Below are 27,563 nucleotides of genomic sequence, written 5' to 3' on the forward strand. Positions count from 1 at the left end.
ATTTGTACCTTTATTTTTAACTTAATATCTAAAGATCACACGAATTTTTTTTATTATTATGTTAGGACCTTTTTGTATTGACAGTTGGATATGTTTACATTTTTACAAAACTAAGCGCCTCTGCCGTAATGGTTCATTTTGTAAGTATACTAAAACATTTTTTTCCAATTTCAAGCCTTAATATATTAATAGGCCTTAGGTATCACATAACTTTCTTTGCATTTTTAGACTCAATACCTTTGATAATTTCAAATCCTAAAAGAAAAATTGTGTGCAACACTTCGCCGCTAGAATTAACTCCGATTAAAAATTGACAAAAGTGATTGATTTTGTACTTTTGAACTATGATAATTAGCCAACCGCACAGTGTCACGCAACTTTTTTATATTTTTTGGAGAGAGCTTTTGGGTTACGTCTGATATTAACTACAAAAGCTATGTGCAACTTTTTGCCTTGCCAAAAAAATGGGTTCAAAGGTGGCAAAAACTAAATTTCTAAAAATTTTTAAAAAAATCTCAAAAATTTAAGCCCAGATTCCGAGTGAACGAAACATTTTTGAAAATTTTTTTTTTTCCCAAACAGGTTTTTTCTATATTCTGATCAATATATAAAAAATTCAAGCAATTTGGAGGAGGTCACTTCCATTAACTGCCTGATTCTTTCAAAAAATGACTCTTAAGTGGTCATAGTTTTGTCTTTCAAAAATTTTAGTTCTTAGTACTTTTTAAAGCATTTCTTTACCAAATGTAGTATAAAAATTGTCCTCGATGGATGTCATTCTTCTTCATTTCCTTTAACTTCAGGGGTTTCTCAAAGGGCTATCCTTAACCCTATTTAACCCTATATATAATCAAAAGTCCTTATTAATACTAAATATCCGCGAATGTTTTGATTACGAAGTTTACTGATATGCGAATTTGACTTCGGCTTCGACTTCGGTGCCGAATTTGAAATAGAAACTCGGCTTTTAGTTATAATCCGTAACAATTGCAAAATTTCATTTAACTATCAGTTAAATTCGGAAGTTATTAACTTGTGTCTATTTAAAAAGAAATTATTATAAAATATGTTTCAGGTTTTGTGTACATCAACCTATACAACCTAACCATATGCATTTCCAAAATTTCTTTTTTGCGCAGTATAAATAAAATAATTGAGAAATAAGACCAATTTTTTCTCTTATTAATAAAAACCATTTTTATTAACAAATAAAATAATAATACATGTTTTGACTGTTTTATAATCTTCTTTAGTTGGGTTAAAAAAAACTTATTTAATTTATATACAAATATTCTACGGTAATAAGATATAAATTACAATTTTTTTATTATTTACGACAAAATAAGAAATAGCAAAAAATACAATAAAAAAGTTATTGAATTATTTAACAAAAAGTTAACGAATAATAAAGTAAATAGTTTCTTATGTACCTGCATTTTTGTTAAGGAGACGTATTCAGGTCTTCATGCAGTTTTTATTTTCCTTTTGTAGTTTTATCTCTTTTTTACACAAGTTAAATTTAATTAATTTCTTAATTGATATTTTAAATTAAAAATACTAAGCTTAGTTTTTATTATGGCATTAAAAATCTTTTTGAAATTCTCAAAAGCAAAATGTGTTCAACTTGGCCTATAAATGAAATTTATAATAAATTCGATTTTAAGATTAAGGAAAGTTTGTTCGTTGAATGGAAAAATCCAGATATAGACAAACAGTTAAACCATTATAAAATATCTGTTTTCACATAATAGTTACCATTTTATTAGTCGTTAATCTTTCGTTAAATTCAATAATTTTTTAATTGCATTTTTTGCTATTGCCTATTTTGTCGTAATTAATAAAATAATTGTAAATTATTTTTATTACCGTAGAATTTTTTTATGTAAAACTAAATATAAAGTTTTTTTAAACCCAACTGAAGATGACTATTAAATAGTCGAAACATGTATTTTTATTTTATTTGTAAAAAATTTGTTAGAGTTGGAAGTTACTGGAAAAAAAAAATTAAGTTTATAGAGCAAAAAAACAATTTACAGACGAGTTAAAAGACTGCAAATTATATAAGTTAGAAAAACAAGGAAAGGGCAGCGTATTTCATAGAACTGATGTTCGAGAAAATAAAACTAAACGAATAAGACATTTTTGGGCACTTAGAAACAGTCGCAGTGTTAGGACGAGACTTAATTGAATGACGAGTAACACAAGAATAAATTTTAGTAGATGACACAAGAGACGCTAGTGCTTCAGAACAGCGCCCATTAAAGTATTTTTAGAAAAGAGAAAAAGAAGCAACATTATTTCGATGTGAAAATAGTTAAAGGTTGCCTGCAAGAGCAGCTCCAACTATGTTTATAATGAGTTTTTGCATCTTATGTAAAAGAGAAAGAGCATCATTTGAATTACCGCTCCAAATTGGCAACAGTATTCCATATAAAGATGGATTTGAGATTTATAAACAAAAATAGTATAATCTAAAAAAAGAAAGTGGCAAGCACGATTACAAGATGCAACCTTAGCAGATGCTAATTTCGCACTTGGTTTGATATATGGTTTCTAAGAAAGATTGTAAGTAAGATTTAATCTAAGAAGACGAAAGATAGATGACTCATCGAGGACATTATTGTTCATAAATATAGGAAGATCAAGATTATTGCGATAACGATTAGCTGACAAAAAGTGAGTTTTATTTAAGTTAAGTTGTACCAACCACTGAAAGCCCCAATTGTAGAAGTGAGTTTTTTCTCAAGCTTAAAGACCCTCTCCAACCAATCTGATAGTGTTGGCTTCCTATCAAGTTATCAAGACAAGTATAAATGGTAGTACTATAAGCAAACAATGCCACCTTAGATGTAAAAATTTCTAAGAGATTGTTAATGTAGATTAAAAAAGAGTTTAGGGCTAAGGATAGAACCTGAGGATCCTCTGAAATTACAGGGTATTTAAAAGAGTGCTGTCCATCGAAGACAATTTTTATACAACGGTTAGTAAAGAAGGATTCCATAATCTTAAAAATGTTACCTGACACACCGTAAGAAAAAAACTTAAGCAGGTTTTTATCAAAGGCTTTAGATATGTCGGCAGAGATAACCTGAACTTTTCCACATCTATTTAATGCACTATAAAGCTTATCGGTTATTACCTTTAACAAATCAGCAGTAAAACAAAAAGACCGAAATTCATATTGATGATCCGAAAGTAAGTTATTAGAATCAAGATGAGAGATTAAGCGTCTGTTAATTAAAGAATCAAAAACCTTGCTTATGGTCGTAAAAAGACTTATGGGGCTGTAGTTGGAAGAGTCAGATCGCTCACTATAATTTTCGAAAATAGGGAAATCAGATACTGTTTTTCAGCAGTCTGGAAAATAATGCATTTTAAAAATTTTTTTTCTGTCGCCAATTACTTTCTTTAGTAAGTGCATATTTTTAATTAGTTAAAAGTTACTTAGTTTCACTTGTATTTTTTTAATGTTTTGAAATATGGTTTATTACAAGCTAAATAATTTAATATTATTCAGCTCATTTTAAATTTTAACTTATTAAAAATATACAATTTAACTTGTTAAAATTATTTAATATTTATTATTATTTTATAAAACAATAATTTTAGTTTATAAAAAATAATTATACAGCAGCCTTGGCTCAGTATGATTTAGTATAATAAAGCATGTTTTAGAAAAGCTCTTCCGCGTTACTCTGTGACAAGACTGTTCGGTCTTTTTAACGCACCCAAAATAAAACAAAAATTTAAATTTAAATTATTATTCAAAAATATACTTTTGTTGTTCTTTATAAAATTTCTTTTTCATTTCAACGTGTTTTTAAAATCGAGATTCAGCTTTCAGGTAAATTAGGTTTAAAAGTCTAAATTTGTTTTTCAGTTAAATTTAGGGTACACATATGTCTTAAATTTAAATTTAAAAAAAATTAAATTCGGGTCTTGCAAAGTTGAATTCGCCGGTCCTTAGTCAATACTAGATCTAATATAGTTAATAAGTTTAGATTAACTAGAAATTAAATTCTGTGAACAGGATGCATCCTATCACTCCCTTCATCATTGCTAAGTTTTAGAGTTTTGCTGCGGCAAATTTTTTTTTTGTGTTAGTTGATGTTTATGACTTGATGAAGGTCAGTAAGTTTTAACCAAGTATGCTGGCGTTTATGTACAAAAAAAGTTTATTTAAAATATTTTATAGCGGTCTCGGAAGCCTATCGAGCAAAATAAATTACTAGATATTCTAGATCATACATCTAGGCGCTTGTGAGACTATTCAAATGGAAACCTTAAATGATGAAGAAATTAGCAATTTAGAAATGTTATCAAAATGGGGTTGTGTTTTGTTTTGCAACTTTTTTGCTTAAATATTTGTTAGTTACAGCAACAAACATTTAAAAAAAAATTCCAAAATAGTACAGATGGTGACGCAAACACCTTCCAAAGCCTCATATCATTTGTGTCACTACTGCTCGTATGTCATATTGGTGACCAGAAAATTATGTTGCAAAAACCAGTGCCTACAAGATTTATTTGTCATATACAAATTCGTTTTATTCACGAAACTAAAGATATAACAAATGAAGAAATCCGCTATGTGCAAGATTAAATAAAAACTGAAATACAAAAATTTTTGGTGGCACTATAGCAATATAGAACATATTGGTATTTACAATGATCGATGCAAAAATATGCCATAGTGCAACCATTGTGGCATCTACAACGAGGTACTAACTTTGTAGACAAACGTCAAAAGATTTTAATAACTTAAGCTTAAAAAGCATAAAAAATGCAGATGCCCTTAAATTTGGATTTTCGATATTAAGTGCAGGGATTCGATTTTGTGAATTTTTAATACATTTGACCGTATTTCCATAATAAAATGGAAAGCGAGAACACAAGAGGATAAAAAAATTATAGCGGGAACAAAAAACACATTCAAAACACATTCAAAGAGAAAATGAGGTTGCTTGTTGATATTGCGAAAGCAAGTTTCGGGAGTACTAACGACGACAATACGTCAAGAAAATTCTTTTTAGATCCTCAAACCTTATCCTCATTACAGGAGTTAACTTTATTGACATTAGTTTTATTAAAAATTGTAGTATCGTTTTTGAAACCTTGGAAGAGTAGATATAAAATTGATGTCAAAAAATACTCAATGTCTCCTATAATTCACAAGATATTTAGATATGGTAACACAATAATTGACCAGTTGCCTCTATAGTCGCCTCTTCCAATAATTGGTCAATTATTGGAAGAGGCGACTGAGACTCGAAATAAGCACTTCTGTGATTACAGACATAAGTGCTTGAGAAAGTATTCGAGAGAAAAATAAAATAGAGATATCCTAAACAGACTTCCGTTTTGTTCAGATCTTTTGTTGAATAGTGCCAGGCTCAGGAATAAAGTAAACTTTTTTCCAGTTAAGCACTCTTGCAACCAGAAACATTGAACAAACAAATTGTCAGATAATTACCCACAACTCCATTTTTCATCATATACTTATTAAATTCTCCATTTACTTAATTAATACTATTTTAATTGGGTTTTTGGCAATCTCCATTAAAGTTAACGGGCAATGTCTAGTAACATAGTTAATAAGCTAATAGATTATAAATGTCAATAGAATTTAGCAAAGTATCATATCTTCAACAATACAGAGACGTAGCCACAATTAAAGCTTCATTGTTATCACTCAATAATCATTTTCTACCTTTAATACAAGATAAAAGTGCGAGGTGATGCTTTGCCAGGACTATTAATTATGATAGTGATTGTTTGTATGTTTATATGACATTGATCGTTGAATACTAAAAATTCATTATAAATTGCTAAAAATGCATTACGCTTTACTAAATATTTTTCATTAAATGATACAAAGGCTAATTATACCAGTAAAATAAATATAATTCTTTAAAATTATTATTATTTTTTAATCCTAATAATTTATTTAATGATTTGAAAAACATTTTCTGTCAAATTGAGGCTGAAGAAAAGGGTCTTTTGCAAGAAAATGGGAAAGAGTTTAAGTTAAGTGATTGATGTATTCAAGTAGTAAGTATTATTGCAACTTCAAATTAGATTTTTTTAAATACTTTTTAGCACTTTTAATCTGAGGGAATCGTATCAAGATAATCGGGAAATGAGTACTATTGTTAATCTATTTCTTTATTTAAATTAATGCTAAACGAAAATGAAGAACAAATATGCAAAAATTTGCGATAAAAATAAACAGCGCAATAATTCCAAAGTAAATTGAGCAAAACGCTAAGTTTCTGGCTGCTAACGAGTGCTTCTCGGCTTTAAAAGGTTCTTTTCTAGCAAGATTGAAAGCAACCTAAAAAAATAGTATACTATATAAAGAAAACATTAATACCAGTTCCAAATTTCATTTATATATATACATATACATATATATATATATATATATATATATATATATATATATATATATATATATATATATATATATATATATATATATATATATGTATATATATATATATATATATATATATATATATTTATATATATATATATATATATATATATATATATATATTAGGGTGGTTCAAAAAACAACTTTTTTTTAAATAGTCTGCTGCACTTAACTAAATGTGTGTTTATATAGTTTAAAAACACGTTTAAAATTTTTTGTAATAAAAAATATTTTTAAGGGTGCCTCAAGACCCTTAAAAATTTGACAGGTCTCTAATATTTTGAAAAAAAAAGTTTTTCTAAAGTATGTCAACCTGGCACTCAAAAGAAGCGAAATTATATAAAAACTTCAAAACTAATAATCAATTTACATTAAAAAATTTTCAGGTATAATCGTCTAAAAACTATTGTTTTTAAGATGAAAATAAAAAGTCAAGATTTTTAAGTTTTTTTTAAATAATTTTATTAAACATGTTTTTTATGTAAATTGATTATGTTTTTTCAAAATATTAGGGACCTGTTAAATTTTTAAGGGTTTTGAGGCACATCTAAAAGTATTTTTTATTCAAAAAAATTGTAAATCTATTCTTTTTGAATTATATGAAACACATAAGGTTAAGTGTAGCAGACTATTTTAAAAAAAGTTTTTTTTGAACCACCCTAATATATATATATATACATATATATATATATATATATATATACATATATATATATATATATATATATATATATATATATATATATATATATATATATATATATATATATATATATATATATATATATATATATATATATATATATACATATACATATATATATAGTAGGCGAAAAATTAAATAGCAAAAACTTTTTTTTTTGAAAATTCGTATTAAATAATTAAAAAACGGTAGTTGATTTTTGCTTTTAAGAGAATAAACTAATAATTATTTGAAAATAGTATTATATTAAAGCTTTGTCTTAAAAAATTATCAAATATAAGTTCATATGACTTAGAAAAATCAAATGTACTTATACTTATCAAATATTTTCTCGCAAAATAAATAATGGCACAAATAAGAAAAATTTCCAAGCTTAGACAAAAAATTACTTTTCAATATTTAGTTGCGCCACCCTTTGCCAAAATAACTGTTTGCATATGTCAAGGCATGGATTCCACTACAGATTTGGTTTCTTCTAGAGTTATTTTTTTCCATGCTTCAACTATGGCTGCTTTTTAATCATTTTGTATTCTGTAAGCTCGATCTCCAATTTTCTGGTCTAGAATGTACCACAATTGCTCAATCGGATTACGGTCAGCAGACTGGGCAGGCCATTCTATCAAATTAATATCATTCTTTTGAAAATATTCCTTGTTGCTACGGCAGAATGCTTTGGATCATTGTCTTGTTGAAAGACAAAGTAATTTTGGAATCTAAATTTACGATCTGATGGCTTCAAATTTTGCTTTAAAATTTCTATATACAAAGTGGCATTCATTGTTGACTCAATGAAATTCAATTTCCAGCTCCTTGCCACGCCATTGATCCCCACACCATGACATTTCCTCCACCGTGCTTTACTGTTCCTCTCATGCAATTCAATTTGTATGCTTCGCCTTGTTTTCGCCAAAATTATTGCTGTCCATCCGATGAGATCAGGTTAAATTAGGATTCGTCACTCCAAATTACTTTCTTCCAGTACTCAATAGTCTTGTCAACATATATATGTCTTAGAGTCAAATATGATTTTTTTTGACATACTCTACCATAAATTCCTTGCTCTCTGATTCTATTTCGGATAGTTTGAGCTGAAATCATAATTTGATTGTCGTTTTTAACTTTGTCGCCTCGCTTTTGAGCAGCTTCAAATCTGATTTGCTTGACTTGTAAAATAATGTTTCTATCAATGGCAGCAGATGTTTTTTTTTACAGCCTCTTTCTACTATATCAGTTGTAGTCCCATTCAAATAATACTTTTTTATAATATTGCTGACAGTTCAAAAAGGAATTCCAGTCTCCTTACTAACTTCTCTGTAAGTCTTACCATTATTTAAGAAATCCACAACTAATTTTCTTTTAGAAATTGTTCAATTTTTTTATAACGCACTTTTTGCTATAAATTTATCAACTTTATTTAAATAATCAAAACTCATGGGTTAGATATATATTTTATATGTTACATATGTAAATATCTTATGATTTATAAATGTAAATATATTTTTAGAATTGAACTTACCAATAATTTATTTTTTTTCCCGAAAAAAGTCAAAAAAATACTAAATAAAGTTTTTGACAATAATTATTTTGCTTCCAATATAACACCTGTGTGCTTTTAATGTTTTTAAAATCCTTTGGTAAAACCATGCACAGGTACATTTAAAAATCTTTATAATAGTAGTACTCTTTGATGTACATTTAAACATTTTTGCCATTTTTAAAAAACATTAGTGAGCGGATATATATATATATATATATATATATATATATATATATATATATATATATATATATATATATATATATATATATATATATATATATGTATATATATATATATATATAGATATATATATATATATATATATATATATATATATTTGTGTATAGCTGATGATTTTCGTGTATGGCACGAAACTTTAAATGTTGTTTTTCATTTAAATAAAATTTAAATAAATCAATAAATATATATAAATATATATATATATATATATATATATATATATATATATATATATATATATATATATAAATATATATATATATATATATATATATATATATATATATATATATATATATATATATATATATATATATATATATATATATATATATACGTTAAATACAAAATATTTTTATTCAAATATTAATATTAAAATAATAAAACTATTTGGAAACTTTAATTTGTTTTACTTATTTAATTTTGTATAATTATAAAATAAAAGAGTTAATTCTGTAATACAGAATACAAGGTCTGGCCATAGGTCTGGATAGTATAAATGAAAAGAGAGACAATAAGAGATAAAGAAAATTCGAGAGGTATGAGAGCACTTGAAAATTTGGCGTTTACAATTTCTTCAAAAACATATAACAATGACAATTACAGTAATGGAAATATTGACGCGGGCCTTTTAAATGCAAGAAATGAATCAGAATTTGTTGGAGTTTCTGCGCTCAAACTGCAATCTGATATTTTGACACTTTTTTTCTTTACCAACTGTGCCAACATCAAAATCAAGGTGTTAAAACTAAATGTAACATTAAAAGACGTAGGAAATGCCATTCTAAGAGGTCCAGAACCACTCCTAACAATATTTCGTTTAGATACACACGGTAGTAGGTTCCCTTTGTATCTATTAGAATTTCGATTAAAAAATAAAGAAATAGTTCCTCGTGATTTGTTAGCTTGGAGCAAATCTAAAATGCTCTGTTTTGTTTTCCTTGTTGTTGTTTTTTTATATATTAGTGAGCAAATATCAATTTTTGCTTCATGTATATGGTTAATAGAGGGTACAAAGAATTATATGATAGAATACCATACCATGAAAAATATATCAATCATAAATCTTGTTATATTTAGTGGTAAAATTTAGAAAATAATATTAATAAAGATACCACTATTGATTTTTTAATAGTAAAACAAATACAAAATGAAACACAGAAATTTCTTCAAAAACATATAACAATGACAATTACGATAATGGAAACATTGACGCGGACCTTTTGGAAAGATTTATTAAAACGAATATTGGATCTACTTTTGTTTCTTGCTAAGCGTCCATTAACCTTTAGGGGTGTCACTTATTTATTTAGAAATTTGAATAATGGAAATTTTTTATGAATAATAGGTTTTTAAGTCATTACGATTCACTTTTAGAAAAACATTTAAAAAGCGTAAAGCAGGCACAAAACGTAAAGCAGAGATTGCAAGTACATTACTAATTAGTAGACATTCAAAATAAATTTATATCATGCTGTGCTAACTACTTGAGAACTTGTATTATTAAGGAAAGAGGAACTGTGAAATATTATTCCCTTATTTTAGATTCAACACCCGGTTCTGCACATATAGAACAATTTACATTTATTTTTTGGTACGTTACTATTAATTTTAACAAATTCGTAATTATGAAAAGATATCTTGGATTTTTTGACTGCAATAAGAATACTTGAGAAGATATTGCTAGTTTAATTCTTAAAACACTTCAAAGATATAATATTCCTATAGGTGACTGTCATGCACAAGGGTATGATTAAGCATCCAAAATGAGTGGATCATATAAAGGTCCACATGCTCGCATTTTGCAAATTAATCCTTTCGGAATATTTTCTCCTTGGCATGTTGTTGTTTAAATTTATGTGGTGTTCATGCGGCAGAATCTTGTCTTCATGTTGTATATTTTTTTGACAAAAAAATTATACAATATATATTTATTAGTAGCTCAAAAAGAAATATTAAAAAATGCTGAATGTTGTTTACACGATATGTCAATTACACGCTGGTTTGCAAGAATTGAAAGTGTTTAACCATTTGCTGAATAAATTTAATGAAATTAAAAATGCAATAGATTCTATTTTGGAATTTAACTTAACGTCGAAACTAGATCAAATCTTAACAAAATGAAAAAATACATGGAATCTTTCGAATGCCTAATTCTAACAAAAGTATAGCAAAAAAAGTTCTAGAAGCTATTAATTACAGACGTACTGTTTTACAAAATAATTAATGGTGCGTGTCAGACAAATAAATATCCCTGTCGTAAAATTATTAAGTAAATTTTTTAACAAAATAAATCATCAGTTTTATGGAGAAATTTGTTTTAAAATGCAACAAAATGAACATTTTAGCTAGACCATCCAATTTGAGTATTCGAATACTTGATATTCGAATATATTTGCGTGTTTTTTTACTATTTGATATTTGAATATTTTCTCCAATATTCGAATAATTTCAAAAATGTAAAGGCAGAGTAAGCTTTTAAAAAAGTACTGTTAATTTCTCTTTTTGCAAACGGAAAAAATTCTTAGCATTTTTATATAACTTTGAAGTGGAAAACTTAAATTGCATTTTTGTATGGTTTTTATTTTGGGTGACATTATTTTTGTTTGCTTTTAGAAAACAGTCGTTTATTTAGATTGCTTAAAAATATAAAGACATATTTGTTCCATAATAAAAAAATCTCAATAATAATCTTAATAATAATAATTTTTAATATTTTGTGAATAAATAAATATTATATACAACTGAATAAATATAATATAATATACAATTTGTGGTTGCATAATTTAAAGTGGTAAGTTAAAATTTTTTAGATTTTCTTAGATAATTCATCTCTGGTTTTTTTAGCCATGTCAAAAAAATCCAAGGTATCGGAGTTTTTTAAGAAAGACGAAAAAAATATTGGTGAAGCCAAATGTGGTAGGTGCAACACGAACATAGGATGAAGAAGTTCAACTACTGCTATGATTAATCATTTGAAGCTACGACACAACATATTGATATCTAAATCGGTATCAAATGACAATGATGGAGAAAATAGTATTCCTAAGAAAAAAAAAATACTGAAATAAGTAATATTTGGCCATTTGTAAAAAAAGAATCTTTAAATGAAATATTGTCAAAAGTCGCAGCTTTTGATGGAATGGCTATCACAGCAATGAGTAAACCCAAGCTATAGCTGGTTACGTGCAACAAAAAGGTTATAAAATGCCGAAAAGTCCGACAACTATTTCAAAATGCATCAATAGCTTTTATAAAGAAAAATGTGTTGAACTGCAGAAAAAATTTGAAAAATTAAAAACAGCAAATCGTAAATTTGCCATTACTGTGGATGAATGGACAGATTGTACTACTTTAAGTTATGTAAACGTAACAGCTCATGTGATTGGAATAGACTCAAATACAATTGAATGCTATGTTCTGGGTTTAACGGAAATAATTAAGCAGGCAAATGCAGAAACAATTAAACATTTGGTTGAAGCTAAGTTAGCAGACTTTGGGATTAAAAAATGATGTTATTGCATCTACTAACGATGCAGCAGCCGTAATAAAAAAATATGGCAATATATTAGGTGTTTTAAATCAACTTTGCCATAATCACGCGCTTCATTTAGCCGTGATGGATTGTTTTTATATACCAAAAAATTCTATTCGCAATAAAGTGTTTGACGATACCGAAGATTTTGTTGATGAAGATGTAGAAGAAGATTCCCCAGAAGATCAGTGCTCTGATTACAATTTGGTGTTTATTGAGGAAGATGAATATGATATGACGTTAGATTTTGAAATTATTAACAGGTTAAGAGGTGTTATATGAATGTTTAAAAAATCGGCTACAAAGCATTCTATTTTGCAACAAAATATAGCTCAAAAAATGGGGGAAAAATTCAAGTTAAAATTAGACATAAAAACACGATGGAATTCTTTGAGTGTAATGATTCGACGATTTTAAATTCTATCAGAATGTGTTAACAAATCCTTAGTAGAATTGAATATTGATCCAATTCCAGAAAATAATAATTTTGCGCTACAAAACCTTGTTGATGTTCTGGCACCAGTTGAAACTGCTGTTACTGAATTAAGTAAAAATGGTGCAAATCTCATAACTGCTGAAGGAGTTTACAAATTTTTGTTTGAAAAGTTGCAACCAATGCAAACTAATATAGCAAAAAAACTGATACATGCGATCAAAATAAGGATGGATGAAAGAAGAGATCCAGTTTTAATGACATTGATCATTTATCTGCAGAGTGGAAATATACCAAGTTCTAACGCTCATTTTAAATATTCATCAACAAATGCAGCAATATTATTCGCTGTTAAAGTTATGAAACAAATATATCCACAAATGTTTGAAGAAGAGCAAATTAATAATGATTTTACCTCATCTGATGCAGATGATTTAATAGAATAAACATCACCAGTTGTAGTCGGATTGCAAAACGAACTCAAAAATGCAATAAGTTCTATTACAGAACCAAAAAACTGTCATGTTAGCAATTGCAGCGAAATTGATAAATATATTGAATTGAAGAAAGAATTTCGTCAATTGGATTCTTTTAAAAAACGGTCGACAACGCTGGACGTTTTGTATAACGCTTTAATAACAATACGCCCTACCTCAACAGCTTCTGAAAGAGTATTCTCAACAGCAGGTGCAATTAAAACGAAAAGAAGAACAAGTCTAAATTTCGAAACATTCAATTCTCTTTTATTTTTAAAATATATGTTTTTAGAAAAAAAATAATACATATATAAAATAATAAAATCGTTCAAAATAAAATATTAAACGCTTTTTTAATTAGATTATTATTATTTTTTATTTTTTTAATGTCTTTTAACTTTTTGATAAATTATTCGAGTATTCGATTACTCGAATATTTTCAGATTTTTCTATTTGATATTCGAATAGTTGAAAAGCTCGAATAGTTGGATGGTCTAATTTTAGCATATAATTTTGCGTGTGCAGCATTTTTAAACGTTTTAGCTAACTTCCAGACATGGAGCAAACTCCAAACATATATATTTTTATATGTCAAATAAGGATGCTTTGCGAAAAAATTGCATTGATTGGAGCCTGGAAACAAAAAAGCCATCAAATTTTAGCTGTGCCTGCCCCAAACGTGAGAGCAATAAGTTGATACATTATTTTTTTCACTATTTTTAAATAAATCCATATTTATCGATAAAATTTAAAGTTCACACAAAAGTCTTTTAACGTTCATAAAATATGACCATAAAAAGTTTGATTATCTTCCCCGCCCCCCCCTCCTCCTCAATTTGAGGGGGTTACTCATTTATCTCAAACATCAAAAAATGTTGTATCCGCCCCCGGAATGTCAAGGTTTCAACATCAAATCGATTATTTAACTTTATAGTAATAATTAAAAAATTAAGTTTAGAGATTTAATTCATCATTTACTTTAAACCAAAATAGTATTATACTCTTATATTTTATATTATTATTATATTTTATAATATTGTAATATAATATAAACCAGTATTATTAATACAAATAATATTAAACTAAATAATTTTAAGATCCTTTTTTGTAGCGTTTTTTGAAATCTTTTGCCTGTTCCTCTGAACTACCTAAATTATAAATTAAATACAATAACTAAATATATAAATTTATAAAAAGTACTACTTATACATCAACAGCCATTGTTATTAATAACAACTAAAATTCCCATTTATATTTTGTGTTATTGAATAAAATACCTGGAGTGTATTAGAAGTCTGTCTTAATTGTGTGTTCTCTTAATGAAATCTTGAATTAACTTAATGTGGCGTTTTGCACGGTCATTTACAACTGCAAGTGTTCTTAAACACATTAAAAAGTAAGTAAAAGACTGGAAAACTTCCTCATTTTCACATGCTTTGATGCCTTTTTCTTACCATAGCAAAAATTCCTTCTTAGAGATCTTCAATAGCAAGAACAAAAAGTAGGGTTGCTCGTTGACTAAGTCTTGTTTAACATGTTTAACATGTTGGTCTTTACTTCAGTTTCCAGATCCTTATCAGCAAGGGAAAAAACTACTTGTTGCGGGGACAGATACCAAGTATGGCGCATAAGACTCTTGTAAAGAATACTTCCTATTTTAGCAAATTCTTTAAATTCGTCTACTGCTTGCAGTTGAAAAGCAATATTGAACGCATTTAAATCATTTGAAGGTACTTAAGAAGCATTGGAGCTTTTTAGAAAGAAGAGTCCATGAAATAATACAATGTATTTGGTCACAGCTATCAGATGGTTTAATGTATTTTTTCTAATTATTTCGGAATTAGCAGGGTGGTACATTTGAGTAATCTGAATAACCAGTAAGTATATACAGTCATCCATAAATCTTGTTTCATGATGAGCACCAGGCTGTTCAAATAAACAGTTCGATAACTCAGCTTCTAGAAAAAATGCCAGAAGCTTACAAAGATACTTGTAATCATCTCTCTGAAAAGTATTCTTATGAAGATCTGTGATACAGAGCTCTTTATTATCCAAGACAAGTTTGAACAGTAATGAGCCGGTTCTAAAAGCATCTTGAGACCAGTCAAACTTTACAATTCTCTCAAGTTTGTTTACAACTTCTTAAATCTGCGATCAAAGTTTTTGGATAATTACATAAATTTTCTTGCTGGGACCACTTATTGAACCAGAGGTTTCTTTTATCAACGGCAATTCTATTCTCATATTTAGATATTCCTTTTTCCCAACCGTATCTCTTCAAAATCTTGTTATCAAAATGTACCATAATTTTTAAACCTATTATTTTATCTATGTTTTCCTTTCTAATTACTTGTGCCTCAGACTCCACAAGATTATGAGTTTTCTGGTTTAGAGTTGATCTTGATATTAACATATTATCAATATTAGCTCCTCTAGTCTTGTAAAGAGAAGACAAAAGACACATACCCGGCCTGACTTCAATACAAAATCTGAGCATAATTGAAATGCAATCGTGAAGAATTTCTTCCAAACTTAACTGAAGGCAAACTTTGATGTCACTCTGAAATCTTTTCTGTTTTTTCTCGACTTTAGCTCAAGGTAATTATAGTTTTATTATCACAATATATTGTCACAATTTGTGCTTGAAAGTCAACTTCCGAATAGTTACTCTCCTTTTTCTTATTTTTATCTTCATTTCTTTGGATTTTCTCAGACATTTTAATTATTTGTTCTTGTGCTCTGCGAGCATTTTTACAAAATTTATTTTCTATGTTCGCGAATTTGACCATATCCCCTCTTAAACAATGCCTCAAGAAATTTGTCTTCCCACTTAGACTCTTCATCCCTATTTTTATCACTTATTAAATCAGTTATGTTTGTTTTACAAATAGAGAAGAAAACACTGCTCTCTTTCGAAAAAGTGTTTACCTTCTTTTTGTAGCTACCCTCTGATAGTTCTAGTGTTTTAAAATTATGTTTAAAGTGTGGAATTCTTTGACTTTTAAGCTAATTCTGCTCCCATTAACTGATAAGCTCCTACATCATACAGACACCAGTAATTATCTGCTTGGTGTTCTCGCTGCACACTCCATCAGCAAACCTGGAACATCTTAAATACGTCTTCCCGGAAGCAACTGGACAACTAATTTTGATGTTGATCTGTGTGGTGCTGAAAAATTAAAAAAAAATTATAAAGTTAACATTAAACATGTAAAAAATGTAATGGTTTTGTTAATTAATTGCAGATTTACCCATTGCTTTTTTGGAGATTAAGCCAGTAATACCTTCGGGGCATTTTTCCATTTGTAGAAAGTCTATTAGGAACAAAACTCTATAAACGGAACCCTAGCAAATAAAATTGTAGCTTTCTTGAAGCTTTGTAAGAATTGAATTATATTTTGAATTTTTTATAAAACTTCTTATTTCTACGATATGAGAGATTTTGAAACTTATCCCTAAAAAAATCCACGCGCTCCATCAATTTACAGCTTTTTTGCATCATTTTGCTTTGATGATATAACTTTCGTGTTAACACTATATTAATTGCACCTGGTACACTGTTCTGCTATAGGTACTACGTTTTTTTGTCTTTAATGCTATGGAATTTTAAATGCAAATAATAACATAAACTTATTTCAAAAGTTTCTGCAAGCATGGGATTGCATAACAAAATAAAAGTTTCTCATATTAGAACTGCAACGCTTTTTCTTCCTTAATAACTTATAAAATCAAAGGATTGAATAAAAAGTTCAGACGCAGTTTAAAAATAAATCGTTACAATCATAAACCTAAAAAATATTACCTTTTTTAGTGATTTTTAATAATTAAAATCAAAGAAAGTCAAAATAGTTTGTAAATTGTGGAATTTCATTTTTCCCGAGCAATTTTAATTCTGTTATAAGTTTTTTAAATTAGTTGTTTAAATTGTTACTGTAGAAATGATAATAATCTTTAATTGATTTTTGTTGTTTTTTATGGTGTTTTTTCAAGACCAAGATGTCCCAATTAAAGAATCAAAGTGTTCCAATTTAGGAAATCGGTTACCTTACCTTAATTGATAGAAAATGGGGTCTTTAAAATCGAATTTATTTCTATTAAGAGTGTTTAAACATATGTTTAAACATAATTTAACTTAAGTCAAATTATGTTTAAACATATGAGCAGTCCAATAGGTATTTACTAAGCATTCCAGTAGGTATTCGTTCTCTCTATAACTTTCCAACCATGAATAAGAATGCAATGCAGACTCTACTACATATGATGCAACGGGTTTAGGTTTACATACCTCTTAGCTGTTTTGTAGCAGTATTCTCTAAAAAGTGAAGAGTCAATTAGAAAGTTAAATAAAGATGCATTCTAAAAAAATCTTCAAACAAGGTTTCCGTTATTCGATGACTTAGAGCCACCAGACATTGGCATATCAATATTCGGTTCAACTTCATCACAAAACTTTATTTGAACTTTCTATTTTTGTTCTTGAATAATTTTTTTTCATATGGTATCCTTGTAGCCTACTTTTTCACCGTCAATTTATAATTAATTTTAAGAATACATTCCATGCTTTTAACCCAAGCATCGAGAGTTGCAAGGCCAAAGCAAAGACCTATCTGTGTCAATGGCATATTTTTAGCTGCATTAAGATCATTTATTTTTGTTGGATTGCTTCCCCAAACTGAACTGAACGTGGAGAAAATCTAATAGTTGTAGTTAAAGCCGTAACAACTTTCCCATCCATTATTGTTATTTCAATTTGATGAAGTATTGATAAGTTTTCACAAAATATTGACAACAAACTTTCAACCAAATTGTTCATCGACTGGTTCTCTTGTTTTAAAACTTCAGTTGTTTCTTTTTTAAATAAGAACCTTATTAGTCTGCAATATAGTGTTGATGATTGGTATGGATTAGACCAAATGTATATACTTTTTTTGTCAATAATGTTTCAAGATTACTGAAGTGGAACAAAACAAAAAATAAATAAACTAACTTCTGCTAAAATATTTCTGTACCTTTTTCAACTGTTAGCTAACTATAAATTCTTTGGCTAGTTTTTCCATCAAACCCAACTTTAGAATTTAATGTTAATCTTTCAAGATCATTCTTGGAATCTCTAACTCGTTTCTACAACTGTATTAGACGATAATGTTTGTTCAGGAAAGACATTGTACTTTACCAGCACAAAAATTATTGTATAAAGGATAGAGATTACAACCTTTACTCACAACATTATTTCTCAAGCGTTGGTAAGCAAATTTGCACCTATTATCATCTAATATGAGCGCTAGAGCTCTATTAAGAGTGTATTGAGCATGTTCTGAATCAGAAGGTTGCTTTACAGATAGACTTCGAACTACTTTTGCATCCTTTATTTTGTAATCTTTAAAAAGATAAAAACTACTAGCAACAACAGTTTATTTGAAGAACTAGTTAATAAGTTGAAAGCTGCTATTTTACGACTCTTTGTCTTATTTGATGAATATTCTAATTGTTTCACAGGCCTACCACTAACTATAGTTTTTTTTTTACTATCCAAATATTTTGATGATTTAATAAAGTGTTTTTCTTAGGATGCCTAAAGTTTTTATCAATTTTTTCTACTTTAAGATCAACGTTTACAAAACTTTGACAAAAACGTTACAAATTGAGTATCAAATTCAGAATGGTAATCACGAATAAAATTGTAAACATCAAATTTTTCTTTTTCATTAGACATATATAAACCATGCTGTCTTATAAATTGACAAACTTGATATCTTGTAATGGTATAAACATACAAGGCCGTATGACCACTTTTGACTTTTTATTTATTTATTACTAAAACATGTTCTCCCGTCGAAATCTGTATTTTGGCTAATTCTAGTCACAAAAAAGTTTAGAGTTATATTAAAAAAGCCAGTAAGCGGTATGTCCAAAAAAGCGATGACTGTTATTATCAACGTATTTCCTTTGACCAATCAGAGCAGCTATGACTTTGTTTAAGCTATTTAAAAAACCAATAAAACTCTATTTTCTAAAAAACAAGAACACCTCAACAATTTAAAACAGGTAAAGTACCTAGTCAAACTGTTCCAATTTACATGTGTACATATAAACTTCTGCAAAAGAACAAACAAATAGTACATTCAAGAAAATCTGAATATGACCATTTTGTATGAGAAGTTTGTGATAATTTCTGACGAGGTTGTAGTATAAAAATTTATAGAACAACAATATGGTCAATATTTTTGAATTTTAAATATTTTATTATGAAACTTAAAATTTATCGATGAATATAAGTCTAGTTGAAAATAATACAAAAAATATTTCATCAACTCGTTGCTCTCACGTTTGGGGCAGGTGGGGCTAAATTTTGATGGATTTTTTGTTCCCAAGCTCCATTCATCGCAAAGCAATCCTTATTTGACATAAGTATAAACATATAAATGTTTGGAGTTTGCTCCATGTCTGGAAGTTTACTATCTCAAAGACCAAAAAAGGCTTTGGGCGCCCCTGACAACCAGGTTCAGTTCGCAATGTTTTTTTATCACAACTAGGGTAGCAGTGGCGGATCCATCATTTTTTGATCTTTGAGGTAGCTAACTTCCAGAAATGGAGCTAACTCCAAATATTTATATGTTTATACTTATGTCAAATAAGGATGCTTTGCAAAATATTGCAATGATTGGAGCTTGGGAACAAAAAAGCCCCAAAATTTTTGCTACACCTGCCCCAAACGTGAGAGCAACAAGTTGATAAAATATTTTTTGTACTATTCTCAACTAGACTTATATTCATCGATAATTTTAAAGTTTCATAGTATTATCTCTTAGCGTTCAAAAATTATGACCATATAAAGTTTAAACCCCCCTCAATTTGAGGGGGTTGTAACTTTTATATGGTCATAATTTTTGAATACTAAGAGATAATACTATGAAACTTAAAAATTATTGATGAATATAAGTCTAGTTGATAATAGTACAAAAATTATTTTATCAACTTGTTGCTCTCACGTTTGGGGCAGGTGTAGCAAAAATTTTGGGGCTTTTTTGTTCCCAGCCTCCAATCATCGCAATTTTTTGAGATGATTGGATGATTTGGTACAAACTCTTACTATTTTACATAAGTATAAACATATAAATATTTGGAGTTAGCTCCATGTCAGGAAGTTAGCTATCTCAAAGATAAAAAAATGCTGGATCCGCCACTGGGTAGGGTGGAGTAATATGGATTGTTGGGGTAATATGGATATATTCAATAAGTATCCATGGAGTAAGTTGTCTATTCATAATTCTAAAACTTGAAAATTATAAACATTTTCTACACATAATTGGCTTCTTTTTTTGCGTTATCAATGTTTATATTTGATTTACATGAAGAGTTAACATGTAAAGCTTGTTGTTTTGAAAAAAATATAAAAAACATTATGTTTTAAAAATTTTGTCGGCAGACATTAGTAATATTAACAATATTACTAATAACAATTTGTAAAGTTTAATTTAATAGTGAGTAAAATAATAGTGGGGTAAAATATATAAAATCCTACTAACGTTATAGTATTTTATTACAAAATCATAAGCTACACGATATTTAAATATACACTTATGCTCACTTTTGCTTTTTAATCTAGTATTATACATTTTTCAGTGACTTATAATAGTTTTATATAATACTTCTGAACTATTTACATTAAGATCATAGTTCAAATTTGCTTTCCCTAAAAGGCTAGGGTAAAATTTAAACTCCCATCTAAATGTTTTATATTTTATTTTTGTATTCCTCTTTACCTTAGAATTAAATTATAGACTTTATATAACTAAAGTTTGTTTTAAAATATTTTAGATAAAATAATAAGACTGAAATAAATTATTATGCCTCATGAATACCAAAAGCAAGACTATTGGTTCATATGATCACAGCAAATTAATGACTGCCATACAGCTTGTTTAGGAAAGAGAGTCAGTATACAGTGTATCAAAGTCTTCTGGAATTCCTTATGGGACATTATACCGACTATCCCATGATCAAATCCAAAGGAATGACAAAAGAATTGGAAGTGGTTTGTTGGTTTGTTTTAAATAATACTGAGGAAAGTACATCAGGGCTTCTTCTTCTAGTAGAAGCCCTGATGTACTTAGCTGATAAGGGTTTTCTACAAGATAGAGAAGATATCAAACTGATGGTTAAATCCTATACAACATTTATTGGCAAAAAAAACTCCATTCTCCAAAGATGACAAGCCAGAGAAAAACTGGTGCATGTCTTTTGAAAAAAGATGGAATGTAGTCCTTGGAAAAAGAAAACCTGAACTTTTGACAAAAGCAAGAGCCAATGATCTTTCTCTAAAAACATTGACAGATTTTTTTGAGTTATATGAGAAGACATTAAACGATAATAATTTATTTGATAAGCTACTTTGCATATTTAATTTAGATGAAACAGGTTTTCGTACAGATCCTACAGTAGGAAAAATCTTTGTTCGTAAAAAATCAAAAACAGCCTATTACGTTGCTCCATCATGCGGTAAATCAATGTTACTGTACTGTTTTGTGGGTCAGCAAATGACCAGTGTCTACCTCCCTTTGTCGTCTACAAAGCCATCCACCTTTATGATGCATGGTGTCAAAATGGACCATGTAATATACAGTGTAAATAAATCCGGTTGAATGGAGGACCATATTTTTCAAAGTTGGATTGACAGGTTTATATATGTAAAGGATTATGAAAAGGCTGTGTTGCTGCTATGTGATGGACACAACAGCCATATAACATATTCTACTGTTAAAAAGACTCTGGAAAATCACAATTTTACTTTGCTTACCTCCGAACACAAGTCACACATTACAACCTCTTGATGTTGGTTTTTTTGCTCTATTGAAATCCCATTGGAAGAAAATCCTTAAAGATCGGTTAAAAGAAAGCAGATATACAAATGTTGACAAGTCTGTATTTCGAACTTTACTAAAAGCTCTTATCAGTAAGATAGATAACAAACTCCTAAAAAGTGGTTTTAATGGTAGTTGTCTTTACCCTGTTGATAAATCAAAATCTATGAAAAAGATAGTGAATATGCAACCAAAGCACGAGGAAGTAGATGAGTCTAACAAAAAAGAAAATGTTGTAAAAAACTTGCAGAGAGCAATCGATTCTGTACTTACACCTAGCCCAAGTCAACCTACACTGACAGCCCTTGCAAATTTAAAAAACGCAGAGCATGTGTCCAGGCCAAAATGGGGGAATATTTAACAGCACAAGATAAATACGTGAAAAGCAATAAGTGTTATATATGTATCAAATATAATATGAGTATCTGTATTACCCCACCAGTGGGGTAATTTGGATATATGAAATGTGTTGTTAAAAAAGGATTATTAGTAAGTTAGTTATTTAAAATATATTAATGTTTTACTCATTGTGATTTTATTGTATACACTCTGAATGTAAAGAAAAATAACAAATGTTTTTATGGTGATTTTTAACTAAAAAAAAAAATTATATTAGAAAAAAAAATAAAAAAAAATTCTATCCATATTACCCCTACCCACCCTATATATTTATATATATATATATATATATATATATATATATATATATATATATATATATATATATATATATATATATATATATATATATATATATATGTATATATATATATATATATATTTATTTATTTATTTATTTATTTATATGAAAAATAATTTTAATGATACCACCTATATATTTATATATATATACCACCCTATATATATATATATATATATATATATATATATATATATATATATATATATATATATATATATATATATATATATATATATATATATATATATATATATATATATATATATATAGGGTGGATCGAACCCGCAACCCTTGGGTTACGAGTCCAATGCTCTAACCACTGCGCCACGGCTGCTATATAACATTAAAAACCAAAAAATATCTAGTTATTTCGACATTTCTCTGCACTTAATTAAAAACTGGGACGTTAATAATAAAAATAAAAAATAATATTATAAAAAAGAATTCTTGCGAGAGTGTTATATTTTATATTTCCACAAATGGTGACTTAAATAAGTCAAACATATTATCAAATACAGGCATGAACTCAGCTTCCACACTTTTATTGACAACCTTCTCACTGACATCTTCATTTTTATTAATATATTCACTTTCACTTACACTCTCCTCACTCTCCAATTAAATCGTTTTTTTTTGTTTTTTATGTGCTTTTTTATGCCGTTTCCTTGCAGCCTCACTTGGCCAGTATTTATTACGCAAACTCCGTTTGATAGCTTTTCTTTCATCGATGGGCAATACAGATCAAATGGTATTATTTTGTATTTTAATTCTTCTGTAGGTATATCATGTAGCAAAAAGCGATGTGTCAGTGGTGCAAATGTTGATTGGTTTGATACGTTTTTAAAATATGTAAACGGCTCTATTGCTTTATAACCATTCTCGCAGTATTCGTAAATGGCTGGAAATGGAATGAAACGTTGGGGGAGGTTTTTCATCCGGTTTGTTTGAAATGGTGTGCAGCATGACTTGTCTTGGCATTTTACCATTTGAAGGCTATATCGCGATTGCTGACAATGTTTTTCTACCCAAACAGGATCAGAAGTAGGTGGTTCATATGCTTTTCCAACTGTTACAGCCTGGCAATGAACAGGATACCCATCAATGACCAAACTTGGGCTAAAATGGTAGCCGCTTTTTGAAAGTTCTCTAGCTCCAACTTTTGGTCGATTGTTTTTCCTGAAGAATCAAGATGGTTGCCAAAATAATCATGAGGAAGAATTATTCCAGCCAAATCATGAGAAAGAGGTGCCATTCTTCTTTCGACGGGGTTAAAGGCTGAAACCCCAGCTGCATTTACACCATGAAGAAGGGCATCTAAATCAAGCAAGCGGAAGAGATCAACAGCAGTTGCTAAGGTTTTAGGGAAGCGGGGTGCCTCATCCTGAGCTCCATCAATCTCCATTAACATAATTGGTCTACGTTCAACCAACTTGGTTTTAAAAAGCTCTCTAACATCAAAAGCATGTGTAAAAGCATTTGATGTATCGTGTTTCCCACTTCTTATGCATATAAAAGTGTTCCCACTGTAAGATATATTTCCAGTTTTGTTAACTTCGCATATGCCATACACTGATGAGATCAATTTGTGTTGTGGGCCAACGACAAAGTCGTGATCCATGAGTTTGACCTTGTATTCCATATGCATCAGCAACGGCGCCTGAAGGCTTGCTGCAGCAAGACACAATGGAACCCTGGCTTTATCAACGTTGGAAATGCAAAGCACAGCTTTTGGTCCAAATAATTTGCAAACTTCAAACATGTTGTAAATAAATGACTTTGCAAACATTCTATCGTTGTTTTTTTTCGCATTAAGTTTTCTGGACGTAATAGCTTTACAGGAACCGTGCTGACATGTTTTTTTCCTTCAGAAATGTTTCCACGTTGTGGTAAAAGACGAAGGTACTAACCACTCCTACTCAAGGTAAAGCCTATTTTTGTCAACTCTGTCTGAAGGTCATCCAAAGTGGAGACGCTACGAAGGCAGTTTGTTCTTCGAAGTTCGTCAGCTGCTGATGAGAATTGCACAATTTTTATAATTGTTGATAAAAGCTCTGGTTGATCAACTTCAAGACGCGGTCGTCCAGGATGGTTTCGAATAAACTGCTTCAAGGCACTTGACGCTTCAGGGTTGTTCTGACACACAGTTTCGATACTCTCTTTAAGTTTTTGTCTTGGTTTTCTTTGACGAGCCGATTCACGAATCAATCTAAAAACAAAATTTCTGAAATTCTTTGATTTCATTATAAAAACTTCTATAATTAAAGTTTTGCGAACTTTGGCTGATGTTGCAAAAAAAAAAGTACGCAAATTTCAAACTAGAAATTATTATTGACAAAAAGATTATGAAAATTTCTGTCTGAAAAATGTTTTTTTGGCCAAGACGATTTATAATTTGGTTGAACTCAGTGTATAGAAAATGTTTTAAAATATTACAGAAATTAGCTTACCAAGTTCAATGCTTGCAGGCTCTATCGTAGTTGCATTTAAAGAACTTGGTGTTTCATTTGATGAAGACGGCATTGGATGAATATCTTTTTTTTTTTTTTGCTAGGTGGTGAAAAGGCATTTCCCCAGAATGACATAATTGATCCTTTCGATTTTGTTGCTTTCACTTTTAACTCGTTTACTTTTTTTATACAAGGATTGATCATTTTTTACTACATTCCACAACTCCTGTGCGTTCTGATATTGCTTTTGTTTTTCAAGCGTTGAATACGCTTTTTTATACAACTCAATGAATTGAAGATATTTTTTCTCATTCTCTACAAATCCGTGCGGCATCTTGGTAATAATAAGTATATATTTTTTTTTCTTTCTAATTTGGTGTTTTCAGTTTTCGAATAGAATGAAAAAGTTTTTATTGTTATCGTTTTGCTGTTAACTCAAATTAATTGCACCTGCTTGCATAATAAAAAGTATTGGTTTCTATCTGCATTAAAATAACTATTTTTTATAATTATTATCGTTTTTTTAAGAGAAAAGTATTTTTGTCTTAAAACCCTTTTTTAAATTCTTAAAATTCATTTAAAAGGGGGGCTTTAAACTCATTTAATAAACTAAAAACCCCAATCTTAAAAGCAATTTTATCATAGTATTAGCTTATTTTTTATTATATTTGAAAATAAAAATACTAAATTCATTTAAGAAAAATAAACCACGTTGTGTAATTAAAAATAAAATGCTTTTATTGAACCTCCTTTTGCTTCTCGTCTCACTTCCAATCAAATTACATTGCAAAAAATAAAAAACTTTATTTGGAACAATTATCTCTCGATTACTTTTTTCTTTTATTATTTATAATAGATATAAAAAAGAGTTGTGACCAAATTTAGAAAAAGAAAATATAATACTGATTTTTTATAGGAGAGATAATCAAACCGCGTACGTACTCACTTAACACCCCCACTCACCCCCACCCCTTGTACGCATTCGTACGCTGTTTGGTAATCCCCCTCCCCCCATACCTGCGCACGTACTTTATGGATGGCCCCTTACCATAAAAAAAACTCTCAAATAAATATTAAAAAATAAAAGTCTTTACAGAGTAATATTAACGGGCAAAAATTATACATAATAAACCAATATATTTATTACAAAATAACCTCGGTAAATAACCAATCAAAATAACCAACTGTCAAAACAAATCAAAAAAATAAACTGACAGTAAAATTAAATAGATAAGTTTATAGCATACTGTAAAGTTTGTTTATTATGTGAGGGACTTTCCCATTTAGTGTAGAGGGCTTCTTTTATCTTTAGTTTGTGTTTGGTTGTGGCATTTTCCGAAATTTTAAAAGAATCACAGCAGCCAGATTTTTGCAATTAATAGATAAATTTAAGTGTTTAAATATATGAGATTGTTTATCACTTTTAAGATGCTCATCTATTCTAGTTGCCAATTTTCTGGTTGTTTCTCCAATATAACTGGCGTTACAGCCAGCGCAAGAATATTTATAGACATGTCAAGAATAAAAAACATCGTGTTATTTTTAAAAATAATTACTTATTTTATGCTATTGCAACGTTCAAGAAAAACCACAGGAATAAAAAACGTTTGTAAAGTGTCCATTTTGAAGTTCATAATATCCAAGGAAAAATCAGTAATAGCTTTTATTAAAATAATAAATAAATAAACTTTTTTTTTATATTTATATTGGATTTTTTAGTGTGTAAACAAAATGATTGTGTAGAAAAGGGCAGAAAAATCATCTAAAATTCTTTTATTACCTAAGAAGAACAAAGGCTCTTTGAAAACAAATGGGACAATAATTCTCATAATTCTTATAAGGAATAAACAATATGGCTAAATAATAATTTATGCTTATTAAGTCCAAAATCTGAATATAGAGATTCTATTTTTTTGCTGCAAATGATTGATTATCTAAGAAAACCAAGGAGCAAAGACTAAATAACTTCTTCTTGTAATAACTCTCTTTCTTCCTTTCTTGTACCCAAAGGATATTGTGATACTGAAAATTCTAGACCATTAATAAAATATTTGGTTGCCTTTTTTTAAAGGAAATGATGTTTTTTCCAATGTTTATCTTCAACGGACTACCTTTTTCTTTGAAGGGCTAAACAAATTTACGAATTAAGCGACATTTTGAACTTAGTAACGGCTATATTTTATGTTTAA

The 27,563-nt window shown here is 28.6% G+C and overlaps 2 protein-coding genes across 4 annotated transcripts in view; both read right to left on the reverse strand.

The window, feature by feature from the left end:
* Positions 1-6,078: 6,078 nt before the first annotated feature.
* The window catches only part of LOC105845207 (proline-rich transmembrane protein 1), a 54,245-nt gene continuing 32,760 nt past the window's right edge, over positions 6,079-27,563 (reverse strand). Inside the window, exon 4 of one of the 3 annotated variants that reach the window (XM_065792424.1) lies at positions 6,079-6,334. In XM_065792424.1, coding sequence (XP_065648496.1) covers positions 6,280-6,334 — 55 coding nt within the window. In that variant the 3' untranslated portion in view covers positions 6,079-6,279. Of the gene's footprint in view, positions 6,335-27,278; positions 27,502-27,563 lie in introns of those variants that run through there. The other 2 variants (XM_065792422.1, XM_065792423.1) reach the window with 2 other exon arrangements.
* LOC136077966 (uncharacterized) lies at positions 23,413-25,771 on the reverse strand. The gene is made up of 2 exons (XM_065792421.1): positions 25,375-25,771; positions 23,413-25,133 (listed from the first exon to the last, which is right to left on the reverse strand). Exon 2 carries the CDS (start codon positions 24,711-24,713, stop codon positions 23,997-23,999), a length of 717 nt encoding a protein of 238 aa, XP_065648493.1. The 5' UTR covers positions 24,714-25,133; positions 25,375-25,771; the 3' UTR covers positions 23,413-23,996.

This window comes from Hydra vulgaris, chromosome 03, assembly GCF_038396675.1.
Source record: "Hydra vulgaris chromosome 03, alternate assembly HydraT2T_AEP".
NCBI classification, from domain to species: Eukaryota; Metazoa; Cnidaria; class Hydrozoa; order Anthoathecata; family Hydridae; genus Hydra; species Hydra vulgaris.